Source organism: Callorhinus ursinus, unplaced genomic scaffold (genome assembly GCF_003265705.2).
Source record: "Callorhinus ursinus isolate GAN/ISIS: 27379988/994484 unplaced genomic scaffold, GSC_fseal_2.0 scaffold7, whole genome shotgun sequence".
Classification (NCBI taxonomy): domain Eukaryota; kingdom Metazoa; phylum Chordata; class Mammalia; order Carnivora; family Otariidae; genus Callorhinus; species Callorhinus ursinus.
This window is the reverse complement of record NW_027397069.1, coordinates 47,640,191-47,666,639: the sequence shown is the minus strand read 5'-3', so window position 1 is coordinate 47,666,639 and position 26,449 is coordinate 47,640,191. Positions and strand designations below refer to the sequence as shown.

Below are 26,449 nucleotides of genomic sequence, written 5' to 3'. Positions count from 1 at the left end.
TTCCCAAGTATCACATGTGTATTCATGACTCCATAACTTGCCACATACCACTCTTACAGCCTGGAATGCCCTTTCTCATCAACTCTGCCTGGAAAAGTCTTACTTAGCTAGTTTTTAACTAAGCGGCCCTTGCAGAGTGGACAGTGGTTTAAAAGATTCTTGAAAAATAACTGAGGTTTGAAAATAGTATTAATAATATAAATATAAATAAAACTGGCAGAAAATTATGTAAGTAAAACCATCAGATGGTGCATCTGATTTGATTGAAAAGAGAAAAGTCTCTGGAGTAAGATTACAGAGGACACCGCACATGAATAGTATTCTCTTCATAATGATTCAGAACAAAGCATTGCTACAAAGTTGAAAGTAGACTTGCACAAAGTGCTACAGGATGTCACCAGTTTGATAATCATATATGTCACCACTTGATAATCAAGACGTTTAAAATAAAGCCAGAATTATTTCAGTATTTTGTAACAAGATAGGAACTAACCATGAAAATCTCTACACTACAGTTGCACTTGTAATCTTATTGTGAAGAATTTAAAAGATCTGTCAAACCTACACATTTGTCTTTTACAAAGTCAGGAGGTCACAATTCATTGATGTGTGTTCAATGACTGTCAGAGAGATGCCCCATAACAAATATTTTAAAAAATTAAAAAAGCATTTAATTTGATCCTTCAAGGCAAAAGTCCTACTTTAGCAGTAAAGTAGAAAACAACTACTTAAAAAAATAATCTTCGGGGCATCTGGGTGGCTCAGTCAGTTAAGTGCCTGACTTGATTTCAGCTCAGGTCATGTTCCAGGGTCATGAGATGGAGCCCCACTTCAGGCTGTGGGCTTGCTTGGGATTCTCTCTCTGTCTCTCCTTCCCCTGCTTTCTCTCTCTTTAAAAACCAAACCAAACCAAACCAAAAAAAAAAAAAATTCTCTGCAGAGACCATTTTTAAATTGGGTGTTTATAACTGTTTGGATGGTTAGACTTTTTTGTTGCTGAAAGTAATAATATTTCACCCTGTGATATTGTGATAGAATAAGAAATATATGTTTGATCTTCATTCCCATTCCTGGCACAGGAGCTTCTAAAACCCTTGTCCTGAGGGGCGCCTGGGTGGCTCAGTCATTGAGTGTCTGCCTTTGGCTCCAGTCGTGATCCCAGGGTCCTGGGATGGAGCCCACGTAGGGCTCCCTGCTCCACGGGAAGCCTGCTTCTCCCTCTCCCACTCCCCCTGCTTGTGTTCCCTCTCTTGCTGTGTCTCTCTCTGAGTTGACAGTGAGTTTTGAACCCATTTGTTCAAAATATAAAATGTGGCATTGATTAGTTTGCAGAGCCATTGATAGATGTCAGGAGAGATGGAAATTCCCAAGCCTGATTGTAACAAAATCCTTTGTATGTCTGATAAATGAGAATGAAAGATACATGTTGTGCTATAGGAGTACAGTCAGTGTTGCCCTTCTGTCTGGATCTCCATGTCTTCGTGAGTACTTTTTCAGCTATAATGGCCATTAACAGCTCTCAAAATAAACTGAATTTAGGACTAGACCTTTACATCACACAAATACTAAAGTATATCAATCACATTGTTCTCCTGAAAATATCCTTCTTTAATTTTTAATGAGAACAAAAACTTTTGTATTCTTAACAAATAAAACCTTAAAAGCATTTTTTAGATATTGTTTTTCATCTTAGCTCAGTTTTTGTTACTGTTTTTGTATATTGTAGAGTGTATCTTCTCAGAAAAAACTTTTATTGGTAGTATATTTAGAGCCACTGACCTAGAACAGTCTCTGCTATTGTGCATGTCATTCATTATCACAATTAAATGTTCCCACCTCTGTCTCCCCTGCTGATCAGTGAGGTCTCCCTAAGGGCAAGGATGTGTCTTTGAACTGCCTCCTTCCAGCATGATGTCTAGAACGTGGTGGATGTTTGATAAATATTTGTTAAACGAATAAATACAATGTCTCCTCCTTCCCATCCATCTTTGAGACATCCAGTTAGAGTCCTCTCTCTGAAATGAACAGGTGATTGGTCCTTCATTTCCATGAAATGAAAATCAGACTCTTGAGCATGACATTTAAGAAAACTGAACACTGGCTCACCTCACCTGGCCAGCTCTACTTCCCTCCATGCAGCTATGTTCTAGACATGCTCAGTGTTCCCCCAAATTTCTCTTGTATCTCCGAACTTCTACATGTTTGTCTGTTCCTCTGCTTGGAAGCATTTTCTACCCATACCTGCCAGTTAAAATAATATTTAGTCATCAAGACTCTGTTCTCTTTAGTCAGAATTAATTGCCTTCTCCTCTGTGTTCCCCCTGAACTTTGTCTTAATTTCTATTATTGCCCTTCTCACCCTCTGACATGAATTATATGCTTTATATCTCTCTATCATGTGTGCTTCTTGAGAACAGAATCTCTGATCTTCTGTAATGTATCATAGCTAATAATCTGCTTTCCATGTTGGAAGTGTGCCATACTTAATAGCATTCATTCATTCTTTGAGCAAACATTTATTGCATGCCTAGAAGGTCTAAGGCACGGTGATAGGCACTAGATATACAGATGATCCCCCCTTGTGTGTAGATGGTGTGCCTTGTCCTCACAGTCAAGGACAGTTATATGAGCAACTAAAAAGTTCTTAAGTGTAAAGTACTTTCTATCAAACAATTAGTTCAACCAGGAGGAGAGAAGTGAGAAACAAGTAATGCTTCAAAGCAGAGGCAACATTTGAGCTGAGCCTTTAAGGGATGGCCTGAATAGTTTGCCAGGCAAAGTGAGGAGAAGGGAAGAAAAACTTTTCAGAAAAAATATACACAATTTGCACAGTGCTTAAGAAACTACCAAGTATTCATTACAGCCTTAGAGGGTGTGACTGAAATCGTTGAGTGGAATGCATCCATTTCAACAAACGTTATGGAACCTCTGTTGTATGCCGGTCACTTCTCTAGCTTGAGTGATTACATCAGGAATGAAAGAGTTAAAAACCCCAGGCTTTATGTTTATATTCTAGTTGCTGGTGCAAGAGAGACAGAGAGTGAGAACAAGATAATTAAAATGCGTGATACATCAGGTGGTAAGGGCCATGGGGAAAAATAAAGCAGAGGAGGGAGCTGGACTAGGGCTTACAGTTGTTAACAGGCTGACCAGGGAAGGCCTCACTGAGAAGCTGACATTTGAGTAGCACTGATGGACAGTAGCCTGTTTCTCATCTTTTGCCTCTTACAAACATGCCTTTTAGTTTTATAAGTTTCATCTATGATCAGTACTTTTTTCCTCTTTTGGTGTGGTTTTAGAGATCTCCTGACTAACCTTAAATAAACAGCAATAACCTCTAAACTCAAATGAGAGAACAGGACAAATGAACCACAGCCTCCTATTCATCCTGTAAGACTAGAAGAGATTGTCCAGCAGGTGAAAGAACTTTTCAAATCCCAACGTGACATAAGCTGGTGGAATGCCCACCAGCACAAGTCAAAGTGCTCTGACGGCCTTTGCAGCATCATTCTGGAGGCCCTCCACAGTGATTAGCCTGACAGAGTTCATAAAGCTGTGGAAACATGATGGCCATTTATAACTGCTCATTTATTTAAATTTGGACTCAAGAAATAAGATAGATACCAGAAGAGCAGAAGTGGCCAGAGGCTGAACTGGCTCTGCAGTGTCAGCTGTCTTTAGCTCAGTGTAGATTCCTGCAGGTATTGGCTCAGCTCCTCGATTCTGTTTCTCTAATGGTGACCATTTTTGTATTGAAACAACTGAGTATGTTATGGAATAGCATTCAAAATCCCCATCAAATTTTAAGATAAAACATAAGATGACAAAGAAATGTGCTTAGAGCTCTGCTCCTATCCTCTGACCTCTAAGTCATTGGACGTATTTGTTTCTTCTCAGCCATTAAAATGACACTAGAGGGGATCCTGGGTGGTGCAGTCGGTTGAGCATCCGACTTGGTTTTGGCTCAGGTCATGATCTCAGGTTGTGAGATAGAGGCCCACTTTGGGCTCCATGCTCAGCGTAGAGTCTGCTTGAGATTCTCCCTCTCACCTTTCTGGTTGTGTTTTCTCTCTCAAATAATAAATAAGTAAATCTTTAAAAAATAATAATAAAATGGAGGTGCCTGTGTGGCCTAGTTGGTTAAGCATCTGCCTTTGGCTCAGGTCATGATCCCAGAGTCCTGGGATCAAGCCCTGCATCAGGCTCCCTGCTCATCGGGGAGTCTGCTTCTCCCTCTGCCCCTCTTCCCATTTGTACGTGTGTGCCCTCTCTCTGTCTCTCAAATAAATAAATAAAATCTTTAAAAAAATAAAATAAGTGCTCTATGTTGGCTAACTGAACATAATAATAAAAAATAAGTAAATAAAATAAAATAAAATGACACTGGAAAATGTCTGAGACTGAAATGAACTCTTTAACTTTTGCTTCTAAAAGCAATATAGCTTATAACACCCAATGCTCATCTCCACACACTACATCAAAAACTAATGAGATATTATATGTTGGCTAATTGAACATAATAAAAAAAATAAAAGCAAGTAACTTATAAGTAAATAAATATGATATATCTGGTTTTTCTTATGATGCAGTAGTGTCTTCCCTTAAGAAAAATCTATCATAAAAAATAAAGTAGGTATATTACAGAAAACTTAAACATGGGTTCTCCAAATAACAGTGTTTATTTACATACTATTTTCTACTTGACCTGAGTATTTGAAGTGTGATAAATTTAACACTGAGCGTTGTGAGTTTTTTCAATTTGATGAACAGTCAGAAATGAGGATAAAATAATTCAAGATTATAGTATACTAGATAATATGATATATACAAAATGCAACTTACATAGTGAGTTTTAGGCAACAAGTATTACACAGAAAATGTATTTCAGGTTATTAACCAGAAGACATGTGCCAAGCCAGCGTCATGGAGGGCTGGTGGACTTGTCTTCTGAAGAATTTCAATAGCAGCAGGCTATTTCTCATTTGTCTTAGAGATCAAAAATAGGCATTTCAATTTTATTCTGAATTGCCTCTGGTAAAATATCTTTTGATATTTAATCTCTTGCAAGGTCTAGTTCATACTATACCAAAGACGGTACATTATTAGTATGGTGAGTTAAGTTCGCTTAAATATATTACGAGTTTAAGTTCATCAGGGGAAGGAATTTCTCCCTGTTTTGTTCACAAATACTTGTCCAACATCTAAAATGATGCCCGTTAGTAAATGTTCAATACATACTTATTGAGTGAAAGATTAGGTAATATCCTGATATGGAAAGGTATTCACTTACTAATTTTGGACTCTATCACATTTTTATGTTATTACCCAATTACTGAGGCTTTTAAGAAATATAAATTACTTGTTACTATATTTTCTGATACAGATTTATCGAGTGGACACTGTGTTCCCAAGCCTTACAATCTGCTTTCATCTGTGTGTGTATCTTTGCCCACTCACTCAGTTTTGCATCTGAATCTGCATTTTGTTCTTCTATTCCTTTTAAAAAACTGATTAGAAAATGCATTGTTTAATGTCAGGGGAAAAGGGAAATAAGAGACCTGCATAGCTGTTTTTCTTTTTTGGCTGGAAAAGGGGAAATGAAGTTCCCACAAAGAAATTACATCATGTTGAGTTCCTAAAATTTACCAAGCCAGAAAGCCAGTTTTCGGAGTAAAGACAAAAGATCCAATCTTTAAGTATATCATTTTAGTAGATTTATTTTTAAAGGCTGGACAGCTCAAAACTTTCAGATTTTGTTAAAAGATTTGATTATCAGCATGGCTTTGCATATCGGAGGAATTTCTTTTTAAAGAAGTGTTAATATAGTGCTAGGAGATGTGAGGAGGGAAGTAGATTTTGAAAATGAAGCATATTTTGAAATGTTTAGCTTCCATTGGATGACTGCTTTGCTGTTGCTGTTTTCTACCTGCTGTTCCCAGTGAGAACCTACCCCTGAAGGGCGAAGTGTTGCATCACAGTAGACTTCCTTCCATAAATATTATCCCCCTAATGTCTTCCTTTCTTTTATGGTTTGTTAGGATTTTTTGCATCTGGACACATTAGTGATGAGTGATTGACTGCTAAATAAACTGTTTGTCCTCCCAAACAGCTATTTTAAGAGCTGGAGTCTTTTCAGTCCCTTTGGCAGAAATAATATTTTGCTTATCTTATTAAAAGGACTTTTCCTTCAAAGCACATATAATAATACTATTTCTCTCTCCACTTTGAGCTTCCTTGCTTTTTACTCTACTGTGTTCCTCATATAGTCTATTTTAATTCCCTCTGTAGAAATGAGTAATCCTGGGCTTTGAGAGATTAAGTGATTGAGCAATGTTGGAGGACTCAGATTTAGGCCAGTGATAGGTTTTTGGTGTGGTTTTTTTTTAAGATTTTTTTTTTTTATTTATGTATTTGAGAGGAGAGAGAGAGAAAGAGAAAGAGAGGGAGCAGAAACAGGGGGAGCGGCAGACAGAGGGAGAGGGAGAAGCAGGCTCCCCTCGGAGCAGGGAGCCCAAAGCAGGGCTCCAATCCCAGGACCCTGGGATCATGACCTGAGCGGAAGGCAGACGCTTAACGACTGAGCCACCCACGGGCCCCCCAGTGCTGGTTTTTAACAAACACTGCAGCAATCACAGTTACCTGTGTCTTCCTTTTTTTTTATTGTGTCGCAGGACTGCTATATTAGTGGCTGTTTCTGTTTGAGGGCCTTGGGAAGTTTCTCTCTCAACATGGCGAAATATATTTGCTTTTATAGACAAGGTTAGGAAAATGGTGTTCAGTGCTATTCAAGAGAGCCCAGAATGTTTGTAAACATTGTTTAAATCTTAAATTTGTTGCCATTAGCTTTGTCTAAGTACCACTCTCTGTTTTATTGGTGAAAATTACTTTAGTGTCCCTTACTTTATTTTATTGATTTTTTTAAAAAATATCTTATTTATTTGACAGAAAGACAGAGAGAGAGGGAACACAAGCAGGGGGAGTGGGAGAGGGAGAAGCAGGCTTCCCACTGAGCAGAGAGCCCAACATGGGGCTTGATCTCAGGACTCTGGGATCATGACCTGAGCTGAAGGCAGCCGCTTAACCCACTGAGCCACGCAGGCACCCCTTTATTGATTATTTAACATAAGCCTGTGGAGGGGCGCCTGGGTGGCTCAGTCGTTAAGCATCTGCCTTCGGCTCAGGTCATGATCCCAGGGTCCTGGGATCGAGCCCCATCTCTGCTCTGCGAGAAGCCTGCTTCTCCCTCTCCCACTCCCCCTGCTTGTGTTCCTTCTCTCCCTGTCTCTCTCTCTCTCTCTGTCAGATAAATAAATAAAATCTTAAAAAAAGAAAATAAAACAAGCCTGTGGAAATGATATTCTTGATGCCATGAACTCTTTTTCACTTGAAAATATCTTTCAGCATCATTTACTTTTCAATCAGTGATGTTATTCTTATCTCTTATTGGCAAAAATTACTTTTTTTTCTATTTTCATGATCATCCCTCTTTTAAAAATATTTGGCAAATATTTGTTAAGTGCCTCCTATGTGCCATATTCTCTCTTTCCTTTCTCATGTTTGGCTTATATTAACAAGTAGTCTATTCCTATAGCCAATATTATATAATGAACTATGAAGTTAGAGATTATTTTTGTTAGCTATTTGAAACTCTTAGGTATCTTCTTTCTTCCTTCACTCTTACGTTTAACTACTATTGTTTTCCTAAAAGAAAGCTAACCATAACCAATTTAAACATAACGTACTAAAATATCATTTTCAAAATAAACATCACTATTTTGAGATCGTTTGCTCCTCAGTAAATTAGCAGATACTAGGTTAATATACCTTTACAAGCAACATTTCAAGAACAGATTGGGCTTGCTTTCCAGAGGACAATTTTCTTTTTCCTTATTTTGACAAAAACCTGGTCTGTATACAGCCTAATTACTTTTATTGCATCTGGAATGATTTTAAATTACTATCAAAACATTAATAAATCTAATTTAAAACAAACTTTTAAAAAAAGAGTTAAAAGACGAATAGAGTTTAGCACCGTATTTCTTTGAGTAACCCCTTTATCTACACAGGTGTTAATTGATAGACAGCTTTAGTCTGCAAGATAGTGAGAGGTGAGAACATTTATGTCAGCAATTAGCTGAACATTCTAATTAATTCAAACATTATGGATAACAGTTATATACTGGAAAGCCATCTTTTTATTAAACTTAGGCTAAGGAAATGTGATTTGGGTGTGTTTTAAATTTCCTTCTCCCCAGTATTGTTGAAATTATTGACTCTATTTAAACTTTTATGAGCTTATATTTCAAAGCTGTTCTTGAGAAGAACAAATCATAATAGAATTAAAATTGTAGCAAATAATTCTCTTAGAGTTATTGCCTATTTGTGTAGAGAACTAGTATCTTTTGATCCAAGATGCTCCTAAATACAGAGCAATGATTTTAATCAATTTTTCTGAAAAGGAGTCATTATATTGGCTTTAAGAGTAAAGGGGCACCTGGGTGGCTCAGTTGTTAGGCGCCTGCCTTCTGCTCAGGTCATGATCCCAGAGTCCTGGGATCGAGCCCCGCATCAGGCTCCCTGCTCTGTGGGAAACCTGCTTCTCCCTCTCACACTCCCCCTGCTTGTGTTCCCTCTCTCACTGTGTCTCTCTCTGTCAAATAAATAAATAAAATCTTTAAAAAAAAGTAAGTTCATATGCTACTTGTGACAATAATGATTACCTCATCACTTAACTAAGTTGAAGTTTATAATATTGTAAGTTACCTTGAAAAACAAGCTTTTCTCCTGTTGTATTAAGTACTATGCTGGAGATAGTAGGTTGTTTTCCCCTTTTACATAATCAGTGAAACTTACTCTCATATAAGCCAAACAATTTTCCTAATTGCATATTATTTTACATATTTTAACCTTTGCTTTTCCTTTGATGTATAGGATGGAGGATCAATAAAAAGAACAGAACAAAACCACTTTTTTCCTATAAATTCCTCTTTCTCACAGACTATTCCACTGAAAGGCACGCTTTCCATTTGTATTCATTCTCATTTGTAGTCCCTTTTGGAAATCATCTGATTTGTGCATATTCCATCAAACTATGGTTTTTATTTCTAGCACAAAAGTCTTTTGATAAATCTAATTTGGCATGTTGTATCCTATCTGAATTCAAGTGTTATAGAACAATTATATTTGCCTTTTTAAAATTCGAATTCAACTTGAATTTCCTTCTCACTGACAATGATATAAGAGTTCCTTTTTCCATTTTGGTGCTGGAAGGTGTCATGTTGTTGCCCATTAAATATGTGACAGATGAGGTGAGAAATTCACTATATTGCTATAAAAATCTGTGTGAACACATCTTTTTCTCTTCCTCACCCACCCCCCGCTTCTGTATTGCTAGAATATTAACAGCGAATTTAAGTGAAATTGGTTAAACTGTGTTCTTATTTGTTTAAAACTCTAAAAATTAACTTTTTGGTAAAAGATAGCATAAAGTGTGTCCTATACGACACTTACAAGACCCAGGAATATGGAAAATGGGTATATGACTAGATATCATTACATTGTAAAAGAAACATTCTACTCCTACTAAAAGGTGACAAGTACCAATAAAGTGTCACAATATGTTTTCACTTTTCTTAACATCTTCAAGGCTTTATTTCAAACACATGTTAATTTGAATTTTAGCCAATATGAAAGCATAATATGAATTCTTTGTGAAGTATAGTGCTTGGGCTATAGGAAGCAATAGATCACAGGACAGACATCACACCCATAAGGGCCAGAATCGTGAGAGTGGGAGCTTGGAATAGAGGTCAAGAAGAGCAATAGGCCAGACCTCCAGGGAATTCACTGAAGAAGCCAGTTGCCATTTAGTCAAATTAGAGGGAGAAACCTTTCAAGCTAGGTGCAAAGAAGTTGGGTAGTCTAGAAATTGTAAATGTCGATAATTGTATTGCAATGTACTTGCTCAAGCCCTGGTAAATGAGGACTCTGATGGAGGAGTTACTCATAACAATAAGTCTAAATTCAACTCAGTTGGAGCCCATGATGGACATAAACCATATCTTCGGTAGTCTCTTGACTAGTCAACCCCAAGTGTACTTCTCGACATGACTGTACTTTCTAATATACACTTATAAATTAATAAAAAAAGATTCCTTACATCTAGGAGAGTCAGCTTTAATCTAACACAACATTTACTAAAGCAGGTTCTATATTCCAGATTCTCTGTTACCAAAGAGGGGGGGAGTTGGTCCATGATCTAATAAATTTGGAAATCCACATACTGTGTGTTATGCTATAAGCTACAGTGTTGATTTTTAACTTTTAGCATTTTTGTCATTTTGTTCATGCATTCATTTATTCAATGAATATTTACTAAATACATCCTGTGAGCCAGACATCCATTAGATGCTGGGAACAGGAGGAGGGACAGGTAGATGTGGTCCACAGTCTTAAATCTTATAGTCTTGTGTAGAAAGATATTAAAAGTAATTACAATACAGTGTGTTAGGGGTGGAATAGGGGAGATCCAGGGCTCAAAGGGAATATACAGTAGGGTTACCTAACCTGATCTTTCAAGGAGGGGATTGCTAGGAAGCACCAACTACGCTAAAAACCTGAAGATCAGGTGAAAATTAGGCAAGAACTTTTAGTCACAACAAAAGCAGGAATGAGATCATCAAATAGCCAAAGTTGACGTGTACTTACACTCTTTCTTTCCACCATACACTGTGCCAGCTACTTTCCTGGTGTTCCAACATCAAGCCTCCTGGGGGGTTTTATTACTTACCCAAGATCAGATGGCTAATAAGTGACAAGAACTAGAATTTCAGTCCTGATTGGTCGGACTACAAAATCTTCTTTCCACTACCCCACCACTGTCTCTCAAGGCAGTTGACTGATTTTGATTAAATTTGTTTTGCTAAAGCAAAAACTCACTTGAATGATGTCTCAAGTTTGCTTTATTTGTGATTGTCATATGGTATTTGTTGGCTTTTTTTAAGAGATATACATTTTACAACTTTAATAGGTTGTGATAAATGTTAGCATTTAGGGAGAAGTTTCAGAAGCATATTATAACACTAAAGTCTGAGGTTCACATTCCAAGTTTCACACATTATAGGTACTCAAAAGAACACAACTCTAACTCCACCTATTACTTGAATAAGTGATAGGGTAGTTTGAAAAGACAACTTTGAATTCTTAGAAAGAAAGATGCTACTCACATTTTTAAAGTAATTTAATTCACCGTGTGACATCATCAAGATGGCCATAGGATTTTTTATTTTAAAGATGGAGTGTATGTAGAAGATGAAAATATAAAATTGGTCCCCTTGAACATGTCTAGACCTACTTATCACCTGCAGCTTATATACACATTTTTGGCAAAAATATTCTTAGGTGATATGAACTTCATATCTCATCATGTAAGGAAGTCATAGCTCACTATTAATAATTCAAATATCCTGATCTAAAGGAAGGTCTGGCACATACTAACAAAGAGATTTAAGAAAACGAAAAGGATTGCCTTAATCCTAACAGAAATGTTCAAAAATCTATGGTTCTCGAAGGGAGGTGAGACAGTCTGGCTTTTGCACACACTGATGGCAGTTTGGGTCACAGTGTGTAATTCACAGAATTGCCTTAATTGGCCACATGAGCACATCAGTCATCACCAAACTCGCCATTAAAATTCTTTCCAAATAATATAAATATTATTTCTTCAATGCAAATATATATTTTTAATCTCTCCTCTTCATCCTCAGAAGGTGATTTTTTGAGGAGTGAAGTGGTCACAAGGGAAATTACTAGAAGGAAAAAGAAAAGTAAAGAACATGAATAATCTGTAAACCTGGATGAATTCCCAAACGCTTGTAATTTATATTAACACCTACAAAATACTGTCGCTGAATGGAATTTCATTTGTTATTATTCATTTTGAGAAAAGTGGGATGGTGAACAAAAACTGAAAAAGAGGTCCTCCTGTGCTATATTTTTATTCATGTCAGTGTATTTTCTTACTTACTATAAAATGTTTTGGTTTCACTTTAGGGACACCACAGTACAAACCCTTACTCTTCAGCCTTCTGTTCAAGATGGACTAATTGTGTATGAAGACTCACCTTTGGTTAGTAATCCAACTATATGAATATTCTCGACTGTATTTTTCTGAATGATAGTTGTATTTCAGCCTTTGAGGGGGGATTTGTAAATCTCCCATAGATTCTGATAGATTTCAGTCTTAACAGGAAAACATTCATGTGTCATTTGGGGAGTGGACATTTAAATACAAATAATTGAGAAAATGTTTTTTTATTCTGTTCTCTCTTTGGAGTGATTTAGGGAGTGATAGAAATCCTCTAATGATTTCTTTATCATTCCAGAATTTAAAAAAAAAATTGGTTGTTTTAAAAATATGTACAGTTTAAAATTAGATAATGCTTCTGGAATTTTTTTAAATGATTTTAATGAATAAACTATTAGTCCCGGGTTTTGGGTAGCTGGAAAAACCCCTTCTTCACCTTCTCACATAGAGACCCAAAGAAATGCTGGCATGTCCCTCTATGTGGATAGTTCCTTTGTATCAATGACACAAACAGGTCAACGTGAGAACCTCTGTGTTCCGGAGGTTTTCGAAGTGATTGAAGTCTTTAGAATCTCCTTCCTGAATTTTCCCAGGTTGGACCTGACTTACCCTGAACATAGATGTGAAGGCTGAAGTTGGATTATTGTTAGAAAGCTATATATTTTCTCCCTCTTTTTAAATTCAGTTTATTTTTACCCTAAAATTAAAGAGAAAAACCCTTACCGCCTTTTTTTTAGAATATGAATAAAATATTTGTGGTAAAGGGAATCATCTATTTCTCAATCTGTATTTCCTTAAAATTATTTGCCAAAACTATATAATGAGAAAATTTTATTATATGGCTTATTTTATGTTACGAGAAATTTCTATTAAAAAAATAAGCTTTGGGTTTACATTTAAATTAATTGAACATTCCCCCTATCTACCCTCTTAAAATGTTTTTAAGAGTCTAGATTTTACCTTTCTCTTCATAATGTCACCATTTACTCAGACACCTAAGACCTAGGGCTCTTTCCTATTTTTCCTTTCCCTACTTCCCATCTAACCAGTTGCCAAGACTATAGATTATACCTCCAAAAAACTCTTCAGATCAGTTTAATGCCTTTTATTTCCCCTTTTCCATGTCTCCTCTAAATTAGATCAGTCCCTCAACCCACTTTTTTACCAAATTTTTAGAGTAATTCCCTTTTAGTCCATTTGCATATTGCTGCCAGATAGAACGTCCTAAAGTGTAGCTCCAAGCTTCATTCCGATCATGCCTGAACTCATAAATCTTTATGAATTTATTATTTAATGAGATAAAGTACATATTTCTCAGTCTGGCAATCAAGTTTTTAGTAGCAGAGACCTGATCTACCCTTTCAGACCCTGTTCTCTCTTTTCTTACATTTAATCTCTGCTTCAGCGAAGATAGACTACTCATACTCACTCCTTCCTCAGTATGCCCCAGGATTTCTTGAGTTTGACCATTGATTCCCTTTATCTTAAATACCCACCTCACCATCCATTCTGATCTATTAAAATCCTACATTCTTTTAGAGCCATAACAAATGCAGTGGTCTAATATCCACTCTTGATTGTGATGTCTCAATCTTCTTAACTCCCATGGCACTTTAATTTCTGTATTTGTTATACTTGTTTTAAATCTCCCCTACTCTGGGGTGTCAAATGTGAACATCACCAACATAGGAATAATTATGATGCTAGGGCACCTGGGTGGCTCCGTCGGTTAAGCGTCTGCCTTCAGCTCAGGTCATGATCCTGGAGTCCCCGGATCGAGTCCCGCATTAGGCTCCCTGCTCAGTGGGGAGTTGGCAAAAAAAAAAAAAAAATATATGATGCTAAAGGGAAATAAAGTGATAACTGCAGAGTTAACAGTTTAGTAACAATGTGAAGCTTTTGGTGGAGATTTGTAAATTTTGTTTCCAGCTCTGCTACACACTTTTTTGTGATAGTATATCCATAACTTAAATAAAACTAGCTACTATTATAAACCCAAAGCAATGAGTGATAAAAATTTTAAAACATTTGCATTCATTTTGTTTGTTTATGATAAATATTCTGTCTTTAAAGGTTAAAGCAGTAAAGTTGGGTCATGTTCTGGTGGTAGATGAGGCAGACAAAGCCCCAACAAATGTCACCTGTATTTTAAAAACTCTAGTAGAAAATGGAGAAATGATTCTAGCAGATGGAAGACGCATTGTTGCAAGTGAGTATAAAAAAGCTTTCATTATATGCAAATTTCACATCTTTGGTATCAAATCCCACACTTAGCTGACTACTTATCTGCAAGTAACAAGCATAAGTTCACTATAACTGAAGTTGTCTGTATTGACAGTCATTTATAAAAGTCAATACATCTGAATCTGTCTTTGTCTGTTTCACATTTTTATCGCCAGAGGGCACCTTTGAAAATTCCCATAGTAGTTTTAAGACAAATCAGCTTTATATTTTTCTACTGTGAGAATACCAACTATAATCCTCATTATTCTCATTCCTCCATTATTTTATGCAATTTATTTTCTTTTGTTGTTAACTGGATTTTTTAAAAGCTCTAGCATGTTTCTATGACTTATAATATTAAAATTAATTTATTATTACTCAATAATTAGAAAAAAATTGCCAGGGATTTTACATATATATTTACATACACACACACACACACACACACACACACACACACACACACACACACTCCTATCCTTGTTTTGGACTCTCTTCTTCCTTTTATTTATTTATTTAAATTTTTTTTCTTGTTGTTAGGAAAACTGTAGATCGATGAGTCTCATCAGTCTGTTTAACCTAAAGACAAATTGTTTGATGTAACATGAGAATATTTTCTAGTTTCTAATTTAATTTTTTTGTGTGATGAAAAGACTTAAACATCTGTAACTAGCCATTGAAAATATGTATAGCCAATAGCAGGGTAACCAAACAAATTGAGACTAATAACTAAAATCTTCAATATTCAAAGAGAGTATGTAAAGAAAACCCCATTAAAAATGTACAGGTGCATCACCAGAGAGATTCTTCTTAGACATTATCATTGGAAGATGGCCATTTCCAAGCCTAGGAAACTAGCATAAAATATAAATAATATAAATAATAAAATATTCCAACATATCGACTTCACAGTGAATTTATGGGAAAAATGAGAATTTGAGTTAGACAGTCTGAATACTAGAAAGATCATTCAGACTCTCAGGATTAGAATTCTGCCTGCCCTTTTTAGATACATTTTGAGGACAGTGAATGGAAAACAAAGAATTGCTGAAACAAAATTGTGGTTAAGGAGTGATTATCTCTTGGTGACTGTCTACATTTTCTAATACATTTTTGAAGAGTAATCTAAAAGAAAAGGAGTCATTCTAATTTTTAAACTCCAATTTAATTGTACACAACATTTTAAACAGAAGAGTCCCTGAGGCTCTTTTAAACATGGTTTCTTGAAGTATCACTTCTAGGGCCGTGTTTTCCATTTTCTTTCCTTTTTAAGTTTTCATTTTTTATTGTTATTTTTATTTTAATTAACTAATTAAACTTTGCCTATGAGGCATACCCTTTTATTTACCATGACTGAAATTAACAGGGATCATACATTAAGACTATTTACTGTATTTAGCACATGAATATATGGCATATTTGAAAGATTATATCAAAAAAGTTAAGTGTAGGTTCTTACAGACTCATCTCAAATAAAATTTCAGGTGCTTCACAGCTATCTTTTTTAAAAGATGAACAGCCTAAGGCTGGAATTTAAATAAACCCAGATGACAAGTGTTCCTTCTTAAAAAAAAAAAAGAAAGAAAGAAAAAAGGAAAACAGCAACAACAAAAAAACAAACAATAAAGTTTTTGCCAACTGAATTATTGTCTAGACTAGCAGTTCTATCTGAAATGTACATCAGCCAGTAGAATGTAATATTCAGTTTCTTTACTACCTTAAACATTTGCACAAAGGAAGCTTCCGTCAACTTGCAATTACTTATTTTAAGAACCAAGGTAGAATTCTTTAATTGGAAATAAATCGGCATTACACTAATGAGCTGACTAGGTGCTCAAAGGCCTTTATTCTATCTTAAGCTTCAGAGTAGGAAATCTAAAACAGGAATCACTCCTTAGCTGCGTAACAGCAGGCAAAGTGATGCAGCTACTGATCTCATGAAATCTAAAGGATGTTTGGATTATCCTTTGAGTATCCTTTAGATTATCCTTCATTATGGACTCTTCATCTTTTTTTTTTTAAAGGAATAATAACATCTCAAGCCAAGTTTCAATACTGCAAGACAATATTTGGACATGTTTGCTTTTTAGATGTACATTGAATTTACATAAAAATACAAGTCCCTGTAAAATTCAGTATATGCTTTATCAGTATTCTGCTCTTAAGCAAACTTTCTCGAGAAAGTTTTTTTTCCTGTAACCAAATTGTGACAACCAGATTTTTAGAGTTTTTCATGATTGAACAGCATGAGTGCTTAGATTATTTTAAAGGCTATAACTTGATATTCTTAAGAATTATTAAATATCAATAAAGACTAAATAGAAATTCTGTTTTTCAGATTCTGCTAATGTTAATGGAAGAGAAAATGTTATTGTGATTCATCCTGATTTTAGAATGATTGTCTTGGCCAACAGACCTGGATTTCCTTTCTTAGGCAATGATTTCTTCGGTACTTTAGGTAAAAACAATAATGAAAAGAATAACAAAAATAATAGCAATAACAATAATAATATTGTCTTAGTAGCAATGCTGAAGTGGCTGTCACTGCATGCTACTGTGTACTGTGTCATCATCACAACCATCTTGTGAGAGTATTTGTTATCCCCACTTTCGAGAAGGAGAATATCGGATATTCAGAGGGATCCTTTTTTTCTGGAGTCACTTAGGTAAGAGTATTAGAGCTTGACTTCATGTCGAAGTCTCTTTGATTCCAGAGCCTATTTTCTCAAACAATTATACTATACTTTGTTGTTTAGGGCCTCTTAGAATAAAACACAAAATAAGGAATGGTTTGTAGTGTTTAACTTTTGTCACATCCCCATAACTATGAGGGTTTGAGACCAGCTCTGAGGAGACTGATTCTTAGGGATCAGAGAGGCCCTGAGACAAGCTTCATCATCAGGAGCCTTTTAGAAGGACTTCTCTATAGCAAGGAGGTAATTCTGGATACCATTAATTCTCATACTCAATATGGAGCAGGCTCAGTCTCCTAGTAGGATTCTTGATCTAGCAATTCCATATCAGCGAATTTATTCAGGAGAATTACCTGTGCAATGATTTAAGTACAAAAATAGGCAATATAGCATTGTTTACAGTAGCCAAACAATGGGAACAACCCAAATGTCCATCCAAATGGGACTAGATAAAGAAATTCTGTTATATCCAGACAATAGAATACTATCTAGCAGTTAAGAAAAATGGGGTAAGTTTACGTATGCTGAATTAAAAAAACCAAAAACAATCCTCAATTTTTATTTAGTGAAACAAATAGCCATAATAGTTGAATAAATACACTGAACTGTTAATCCTGCGTGCCTATGGGGGAGGGAGTGGAATTGGCAGAGACACAGGCAGACTTCTCTTTTTTGGCTTTTTTATTTGAGTATCTCCCAGTGAGATTGTATTCAAATATTTTATAATATTTGAATACAAATAAAATAAACATTTTATTTATTTATTTGACAGAGAGAGACACAGTGAGAGAGGGAACACAAGCAGGGGGAGTGGGAGAGGGAGAAGCAGGCTTCCCGTGGAGCAGGGAGCCAGATGCGGGGCTTGATTCCAGGACCCTGGGATCATGACCTGAGCCGAAGGCAGACGCTTAACGACTGAGCCACCCAGGTGCCCCTATTTCATAATTTTTTAACAGAAATAAATCTGTGAAGAATAAACCACACATCACTCAGTTTCCTTTTCTTTTGCTTCAGTCATTTGCTTTCTTCTCTATACCATCCTATTGGGCAGGCTTTCTGTGCAGTTTCACACATCTAAAAATAGAAATGCTTTGGTGAACAACCAATGACTCTTTAAATGGTCATTCTATATTCCCTGTGGTATTATAATGGATTACTTGCATGCTGAATGTGAATCTCTTTTCTCCTATAGGTGATATTTTTAGCTGCCATGCAGTTGATAATCCCAAACCCCATTCAGAGCTCGAAATGCTCAGGCAATATGGACCAAATGTGTCTGAACCCATCCTTCAGAAACTTGTGGCTGCCTTTGGAGAGCTGAGGAGTTTAGCTGACCAGGGGATTATTAACTATCCTTATTCTACCAGAGAAGTTGTCAACATAGTGAAACATTTACAGGTATGGCATATGCCTGTGCATAAAGGTTTGAAAGGAACCATCAGTCTTGGGTTTTTTTAGACTGCTTAATGTATACCAAGTCTTTCAATTTCTAAGATATAATACTGATGCAGATGATATGATATGAAGTATTTGTAATCTAAATTTTAAATCTGGAAGACTGACGAGCAGTTTATATTAGTGTTTGAATTGACTTAGGCAAGGTTCTATGCCATGGCCATTACCAAGAGCTAGGAAATTCGGTGGGGTTTTTTGGGGGGGTGAGGGAAGACTAGAGAGTGAGACAGCAGGGAAACTTTACCACTGTTCGACTTTATACCACAAGGATGTGGTATCTGAGTGAAAAATATTTCCTTTTTTTTTTTCTTTTGACAGAGATTTTGACAGAGACACAGTGAGAGCAGGAACACAAGCAGGGGGAGTGGGCTTATTTCCCTTCTTTTCTTCTCTCTCTACTGGTTTCTTTCTTTCTTTCTTTCTTTCTTTCTTTCTTTCTTTCTTTCTTTCTTTTTTTTTTTTAAAGATTTTATTTATTTATTTGACAGAGAGAGAGATAGTAAGAGAGGGAACACAAGCAATGGGGAGCGGGAGAGGGAGAAGCAGGCTTCCCGTGGAGCAGGGAGCCCGATGCAGGGCTCGATCCCAGGATGCTGGGATCATGACCTGAGCCAAAGGCAGATGCTTAGCGACTGAGCCACCCAGGCACCCCAAAATATTTCCATTTTGAAAACAAAAAATGTGGAGATAGAAAACTCAGTAGGAACTAGCAGTATTCATGATATGCCTGTAAAGACTACAAGAAAGTTCTATAAGATAGAATAAATGGACAGGAAAATGCAGTTCTTTGTAGCCAAATACAATGTATAGTCCACCTTGGTATAGAAAATAAAAAACCCAGGTCAGTTCTACTTTTATAATAAATAATGGTCTCTGAGCAAAAAGTCACAACCTAATGACTCTTGACCTCTGACCTATCCCCAACTCTCTAAGGAAAATCTAAGGAGGCTTTTCTAAGGAAAAACTTCATTCTGCATATTAAACCATGAGAAGCTCAGCTCAGATCCCAGAGCCTAAAGAAAATCAAGACAGAGCCAATAGAGGACCCAGAGTACCCAGCCAGTGTAAATCTCAATTAGTAGTATTTTTCTTTCCCTCTTCTATTCCCTGTTTGTCTGTTCACTGTACTTTCTGTTCTTCTTCTCTTCTTTTCTTGCTCCTCTATCTTTCCTTTCATTTATTCATAGACCTGTGACTTCTCTACTTCTGTATAGATATTCAACACTGCTCTATATAAATAGTATTTTTTTTATTTAGTCAATCTACTACTCATTTTTAAAGGCAGTGGAAGTCACTAAACAGTATCTCATCACTGATTTAGCATTTGAGAGAAGGAACTATTCCCCTTCAAATTCTAATATTTTTTTGAAAAGGAAATTGTTATCAGAGCAAACATTAAAAGGAAAATGTATATATTCCTCCTATCTTGTTACCTGACAAGGCTTGTAAATATCTGCTACAGTTGATTCGATCATTATTGTTCTGTCAGTTTTATAAATAATCACATGTGTCATAAGGGAATTTTTTTTTTTTAATACAGAAATTTCCCACTGAAGGTCTCTCCACTGTGGTTAGGAATGTGTTTGACTTCGATTCCTACAACAACGACATGAGGGAGATTTTGATTAACACTTTGCACAAGTACGGGATACCTATCGGAGCAAAACCAACCAGTGTCCAGCTGGCGAAGGAGTAAGGCAAACTCATTATTGATCAAATATGCTTGGGGGTTACCGTTTTGATTCTTAAATGGTGATAATTCTGAACTACTATTACATGCTGCTAAACTGACATGGGGTGGAAATTCCATGAGTAAGCTTTTCACATGTGTGTGGCTGTTTGCTGGCTGGATTTCAGTCAAAATGCATTTTTTTATGGGCCTGTAAATTGAGAATTTTAATTATTTCGAATGTCCCATGAGTAGATGTAATGTAATCAAATAAAGGGAAATATTTGTTTCTTTAACAGTCTCTGTCCTTTTGTTGAATTACTATGACTCTCATTATTTCCTAATCTAGTGCAAAATTATGGTACAAACATGAAAACTACATAAAGGGATAATATGTATTTCATTAAGATGATCTTATTTATGTCACCATATGTTTTTCTGTTATGGTCATTTTCTAAATTTATAATCATATTAACTTAGAATGTTGGTTAGTTCTTTCAGCTCAGCAGATGAGAGAGGTAGTGAAAACAAGTGGGTTTGTTTCATGTAGGCCAGTTGCCTGCCTTTATTTTGTAATTATAGGCTACGTACTTAACCTTAGTAAAGAGTCTTGCAAATATGTTGTTTACCAGAAAGATAGCTGATATAGTTTGTAATTAAGTCAGTGCAAATTCACTAGAAAACAGTTTTAGATGTGTGTCACTCAACTGATAATGCATCTAATGCTATCTTTTCTATAAAAAAATAGTCAATTACCATAATTCTCAAGGGACAATAATTACTTTTAAATTATTATTTAAATTTAGTCTCATATAGGAGGCACTCTACCTTCCTTGGAAAAAAGTTGTTAAGTATAAATTAATGATTAGTCCAGCTAGACACACACACATGCATATATACACATATATATCCTAAGTGGATATATCATCCTTATTTATTTATTCTTTGAAGTTATCATAAAAACCTGTCAGAATATATATGAATAAAAATAAATTGTTAAAGTTTTAACAGTTTCTTTAAGGATTCTTAAAGAGAAACAAATATTTCCCTTTTGTGGTAAAAGCACAAGATAGAGTTTTGTTTGAAATCATCAGTGAATTGGTTTATATTATTAATGAGTAAATTTTTTTGAAAACAGTCATTTGGTGTCAGTTGTTAATACCTACAATTTTCTCTAGAATACTGTTTTACTGATTGATTAGCAGTGTTTGTAGGCAGTTTGAAACTAGTTTCCTAATTTAATAGCATACCTTCTATATTAGAGAGTTCAAGAAATTATCTTTAATATACAGACTTCTATAAGTGCTCATGTTTTTTACTTCTTTTTTATGAACTATATCTTTATTTTCAATTGGAAATAAGATGGTTTTTATTACTGTTAACAAATTTCTATAGAGTCTTGACTTCATGGAAACCAGACTTATGATTTAAAAATAACTTTTTTTGGATGCTTGAACAACTTGAAATAAAAATTAAAATACATATCAGTTGGTAAGATCAATCAAAAGAAAATGGTTGGCATTTTAAGTTTCTAAGGAAGATAGATAAAATGGTTTAACTTATTCATTCCAGTCTTCAGTTCTAAACTGAAAAATTCTTGCCATGGCAAGTTAATTCCAATTCTAGTACTTGTGAGTGGAAACGGTACATTGAGCCGAGAAACAAGATGGTCACACTCATGCCTAAGATGGGGATGGAAACAACTAGCTGTCCACCCACTGCATACAGCTAAAAATAGACTTATAGAGGAGTGAATTTTCCCTTGGGTTGGAGATAATAGTAGACTACAGTTCGCACATTCACAGCATTTTTTCCACACCAGTAAATTGCAATGACTAGGGCAGCTCAAGAGTAGTGATGTAATTTTCTTGCCCTCTAAGTGAAATCCACAGGTTCCATACTGTCTATTTCTGTTGAACAATCAGTCCTGTACTTTGGATAGGATAGCACAGTAAGTGACAAAGTAATGGCCTGGGAATTCAGCGATTAGTCACATATTCAACCTGTGTGCCTGGTCAGTGATGGAGAAACACATCTTAGCCTGTTGATAAAATGAGGGCATTTTAGATAGCATAATTATATTAGACAGCATCTAATTAGTACATGTTTAACAATGGAAGGGGGTGCATTTAATAATTACTGTAAAAAGAGATGTAAAATAAGACTGCCCTAGTGAGGCCAGAATATAGGGTCATTTTCATAAAATTAATAAGGTTAACTTTATTGATAAGATTGCTTCCTATTCTAACATCCTTTGCATTTTAATGTAATCTTAATTTTCTCTCCTTGCAAAAACAAAAACAAATAAGAAAAGAGTGATACTAATGTTTTCTTTTTTCTCCCTAGAGTAGCACACTGTTAATAGTAATTACATAGATCTCTGAAGTTTTAAAGTTGTCCCCATGTGGTCTTATAATTTGCTTTGACTTTTCTAGACGTTTTGCTAAACCAGTTCTTCCAGGCTGGCTCCTGCCCACCTCTGCATATACTATGTCAGTGAAGAAGGTCTTCATTGGGCTTCTGTTTCTAAAAAAGAAAGACAAAATGTTTTAATTATTGATAATATCATTTGGCCCTAAATGAAAAATCCTTGCTACAGCCTCTTAATCTTGTTCTCTAATCCAACCGTACTGTTTATTGGATGGGAGCAAAATTACACTGACTCCAGAATAAGGTGTTCACATTCACGCTTAAGATGGGGATGGAAAAATAATTGGCCACCCAGTGTATATAACTAAGAAGGGATGTAAGGCAGACACTTCAAGGAAGTTTTCACATGGACACAGATGATAGTAGAGCACTGTTGGTACTGTCTTCTATAACACCCTCTTCCTCAGCTGCAATCAGAATATATTTTGGCTGTTTGGTGATGTCCCATTCCTGCTCTTTGGTGAATTCCCAGAAGAGATCCTGGCATTTCCCCTTTTGTTCTCCTAAAGAGTGCAGGATGGTATCTATTTCATAGGTCTGTGTGCGTTTTTAAAAGGCCCAGTGTCCTATTATAAGGTGAATATGACTGATCTTCTTTACTAAACTTTTGCTAAACCTGATACTTTTAGGCTGAGTCTTACTGGATGGTTATTTTACCATGCCTGTCATGTGTAACACAGCTCTTATTCCTGATCTATAATATATTCCCAGTTCTTAGTACTGAGATCACAATTGGCCACCTAGACCCCCACATTACATTGGCCTCTTCCCACTAGTACTTCCTGAGGTTTTTTGTTTGTTTGTTTTTTTATTGTTCCCTTTTCAGTTTCTGATAGATAGGATAGACCAAAGAGATGGCAGACATAGCCAAATAAGGAGGCACACTGGGAGAAATTTAGGCAGAGATAGAAGGATTTGGGTTAAAATCTGAGCTCTTAAAGAAATAATCTGAGCTAGAGTTTCAGATGTCATTGTTGGAGGGGAAATGAGTGCGCACATACAGTTAGGTCTAAAGATCCAAGCAGAAGCATATCATTTATCTACTATGGTAGAGATAGGTAATAAATTTCAAAGCAAAGTTTTCTTGTTTTTCCTTAAAATGAGCTTTTATTTTATGAAGTTTCTTTTATTTAAGAATAAAGATACTATTAGCACATTGGTTCTTCTAAATTTAAAAGTGTGTTTCAGAGTAATTTATGATCTCTAACATGCTGGGGGGAAGCATTTGTTTTAAAGGAAAAAAAATCTTGTTTTTTGTAACATAATTTTAAGTGACTTATACAATATTATCTTAAATTTATATGCCACTCTCAACTTCACATTTCTTAAGATGAGAGAATTAATATTTCATAGATTTACAGTGGAATATGAATACTCTACCTCTAAACATATTAATTAATAACAATAGTGATGATGGTAATGTAAACAACTTATAGATAACTATGTGCCCAGCATATTTCCAGGCACTCTCTTACATGAATTTAGATAATCCTCATAACAAACCTATCATATATAATGTTTATACACACACACACACACACACACACACACACACACATAATATTATTGCATTTTGTAGATGAGGAATTTGAGACATGGAGAACTTATGTCAATTGCTTAAGGTTAGAAGGCTAATGGGGGCAAATACTATACATATACATAATTTTAATTCCAATTCTAAAGACAAATGAAGGCAGATTGATAAGCAAATTACAATTCAGAGTTACTCTTTGGATACTGAAAATTACTGAAATTGGTTTAAAAGGGCCCTTAGATTTTAGGTAAGCAACTTAGAAACATTGCTGACTATGATGTCATATACGTGTAACTCTTCACAGAGTTATGATTGATTCAGATTTGGGGGGGGTGTAGCCCCCAGTGATATTTCACAATGAAAAGTCAGTCAAAAAGTGGATCAACATAGACTTTTGGCACAACAAAGATCATTTGAGAGACTCCTTCATTCCCAGTTAAGTTTTCCCTTTCTTTTTTGCATAGTGAAGGATCATGAAGTAAAACACAAGGTAAAACTTTGTTTGGCTGCCATATATAAAAAAACATACTGGCCATTATTCCTTCCTGATTTGCAACACAAAACTAATTTATGGAATCTTCTTAAAGGTTATGGTCATTTTTACGAAACCAGAGAAGGAGACAAACCATAAGAGACTCTTAATCTCAGGAAACAAACTGAGGGTCGCTGGAGTGGAGGGGTTGGGAGGGATGGGGGAGCTGGGTGTTGGACAATGGGGGGGGGCGTGTGCTGTAGTGAATGCTGTGAATTGTGTAAGACTGATGAATCACAGACTGTACCTCTGAAACAAATAATACATTATGTGTTAATTTTAAAAAAATAAATAAAATGAGGGGGGAAAAGGTTATGGTCATTTTTAAATAAATCAAACTTTCGGAGAAATTATCTCTACCCTCTGAAGTTATCATTATGTGTTTTTCTCTCTGTCTTCCTTAAGAGACATACATGTCTATAAAATACTTAAATGACATCTTTCTTACTCTAAATTCTTTGTCCTCAACTCTGTTGATTTCTTTTTTAATGCTGCTTAGTTTATTCTTTTGTTTAATTAACATATATTATTTGTTTCAGGGGTACAGGCCTGTGAATCATCAGTCTTATATAATACCCAGTGCTCATTACAATACATACCCTCCCCAATGTCCATCACTCAGCCACCCCATCCCCCCACCCCCTCCCTTACAGCAACCCTCAGTTTGTTTCCTGAGATTAAGAGTCTCTTATGGTTTGTCTCCCTCTCTGGTTTCATCTTGTTTCATTTTTTCCTCTCTTCCCCTATGATCCTCTGCCTTGTTTCTTAAATTCCACAGTTTATTCTTAAACTAGTTTCTTTTTTTGTGTTGGTTTGTTTGTTTGGTGGCGTTTTGTTTTTTGTTTGCTTGTTTGTTTGTTGTTGTTGTTGTTTTGAGAGAAAGAGCACCAGTACAGGGGTGGAGGTAGAGAGAAAGATGCTTAAGCAGGCTCCATGCCCAGAGCAGAGCCCTATGCGGGGCTGGATCTCACAATCCTGAGATCACGACCTGAGCCAAAATCAAGAGTTGGATGCTTAACCAACTGAGCCACCCAGGTGCTCCTTAAGCTAGTTTCTTTTTTTCCAAAGCATTGATTGCCTATTTGTCACTGGCAAACTACCTATTATCTACCAACCATTTATTTGTATTAGCCAAGGGGAATAAAAATTTGAGGAAATTAAAAAGGTTTTATATGTATTTCCTTATGATGCATATTTACTAAATGAAGAATGCTGTCCCATTTATTTTTAAAGTAAATTAGCAAAAAGAAAATTAAAACACTTATAATCTCACCATTTGGAGATAACCATTGCATTGTTAATTCCTATGGATCTTTTCCTGTGATTCTATATGTTATTTCATGCACTGAGAATTTTTTCTTTCCAGTTTTTTTCTTAATAAAAGAGACATTTCTCTGAAAGGGGGTTCTTTTTGAAAGAATTTCTTCCCAAGTTTATTGAAAAGAAATACAGTTGACCCTTGAACAATATGGGGATCAGTGGCACCAACCCCTCATGCAATCAGAAATCCTCATATAATTTTTGACTCCTCCAGAACTTAACCATTAATAGCCTACTGTTGACCAGAAGCCTTACCAGTAACATAAACAGTTGATTAACACATATTTTGTATGTTATATGTATTATTACTGTATTCTTACAATAAAGGAAGCCAGAGAAAGAAAATGTTATTACAGCACTGTACTTACTGTATTTATTTTTTAAAAAAATCTGCACGTAAGTTGGACGTTTCAAACCCGTGTTCTTCAAGGGGCAACACATATCTGTAATGAACTAGATTTGAACATATATAACACTCCTTCCCCAACCCCCCTTTTTCTGCATTCTT

At 35.7% G+C, this 26,449-nt stretch overlaps 1 protein-coding gene across 5 annotated transcripts in view; it reads left to right on the top strand.

Annotated features, from left to right (window-relative positions):
* The window catches only part of VWA8 (von Willebrand factor A domain containing 8), a 336,853-nt gene that overhangs the window by 182,630 nt on the left and 127,774 nt on the right, over positions 1-26,449 (top strand). For all 5 annotated transcript variants that reach the window (XR_012378777.1, XR_012378779.1, XM_073894490.1 and 2 more), the window contains 5 exons: positions 12,052-12,127; positions 14,159-14,294; positions 16,647-16,766; positions 18,194-18,399; positions 19,997-20,148. Coding sequence is in view for 3 of the 5 variants with exons in the window: in XM_073894490.1 (XP_073750591.1) it covers positions 12,052-12,127; positions 14,159-14,294; positions 16,647-16,766; positions 18,194-18,399; positions 19,997-20,148 (690 nt within the window). In the remaining 2 variants the exon portion in view is untranslated. The remainder of the gene's footprint in view (positions 1-12,051; positions 12,128-14,158; positions 14,295-16,646; positions 16,767-18,193; positions 18,400-19,996; positions 20,149-26,449) is intronic.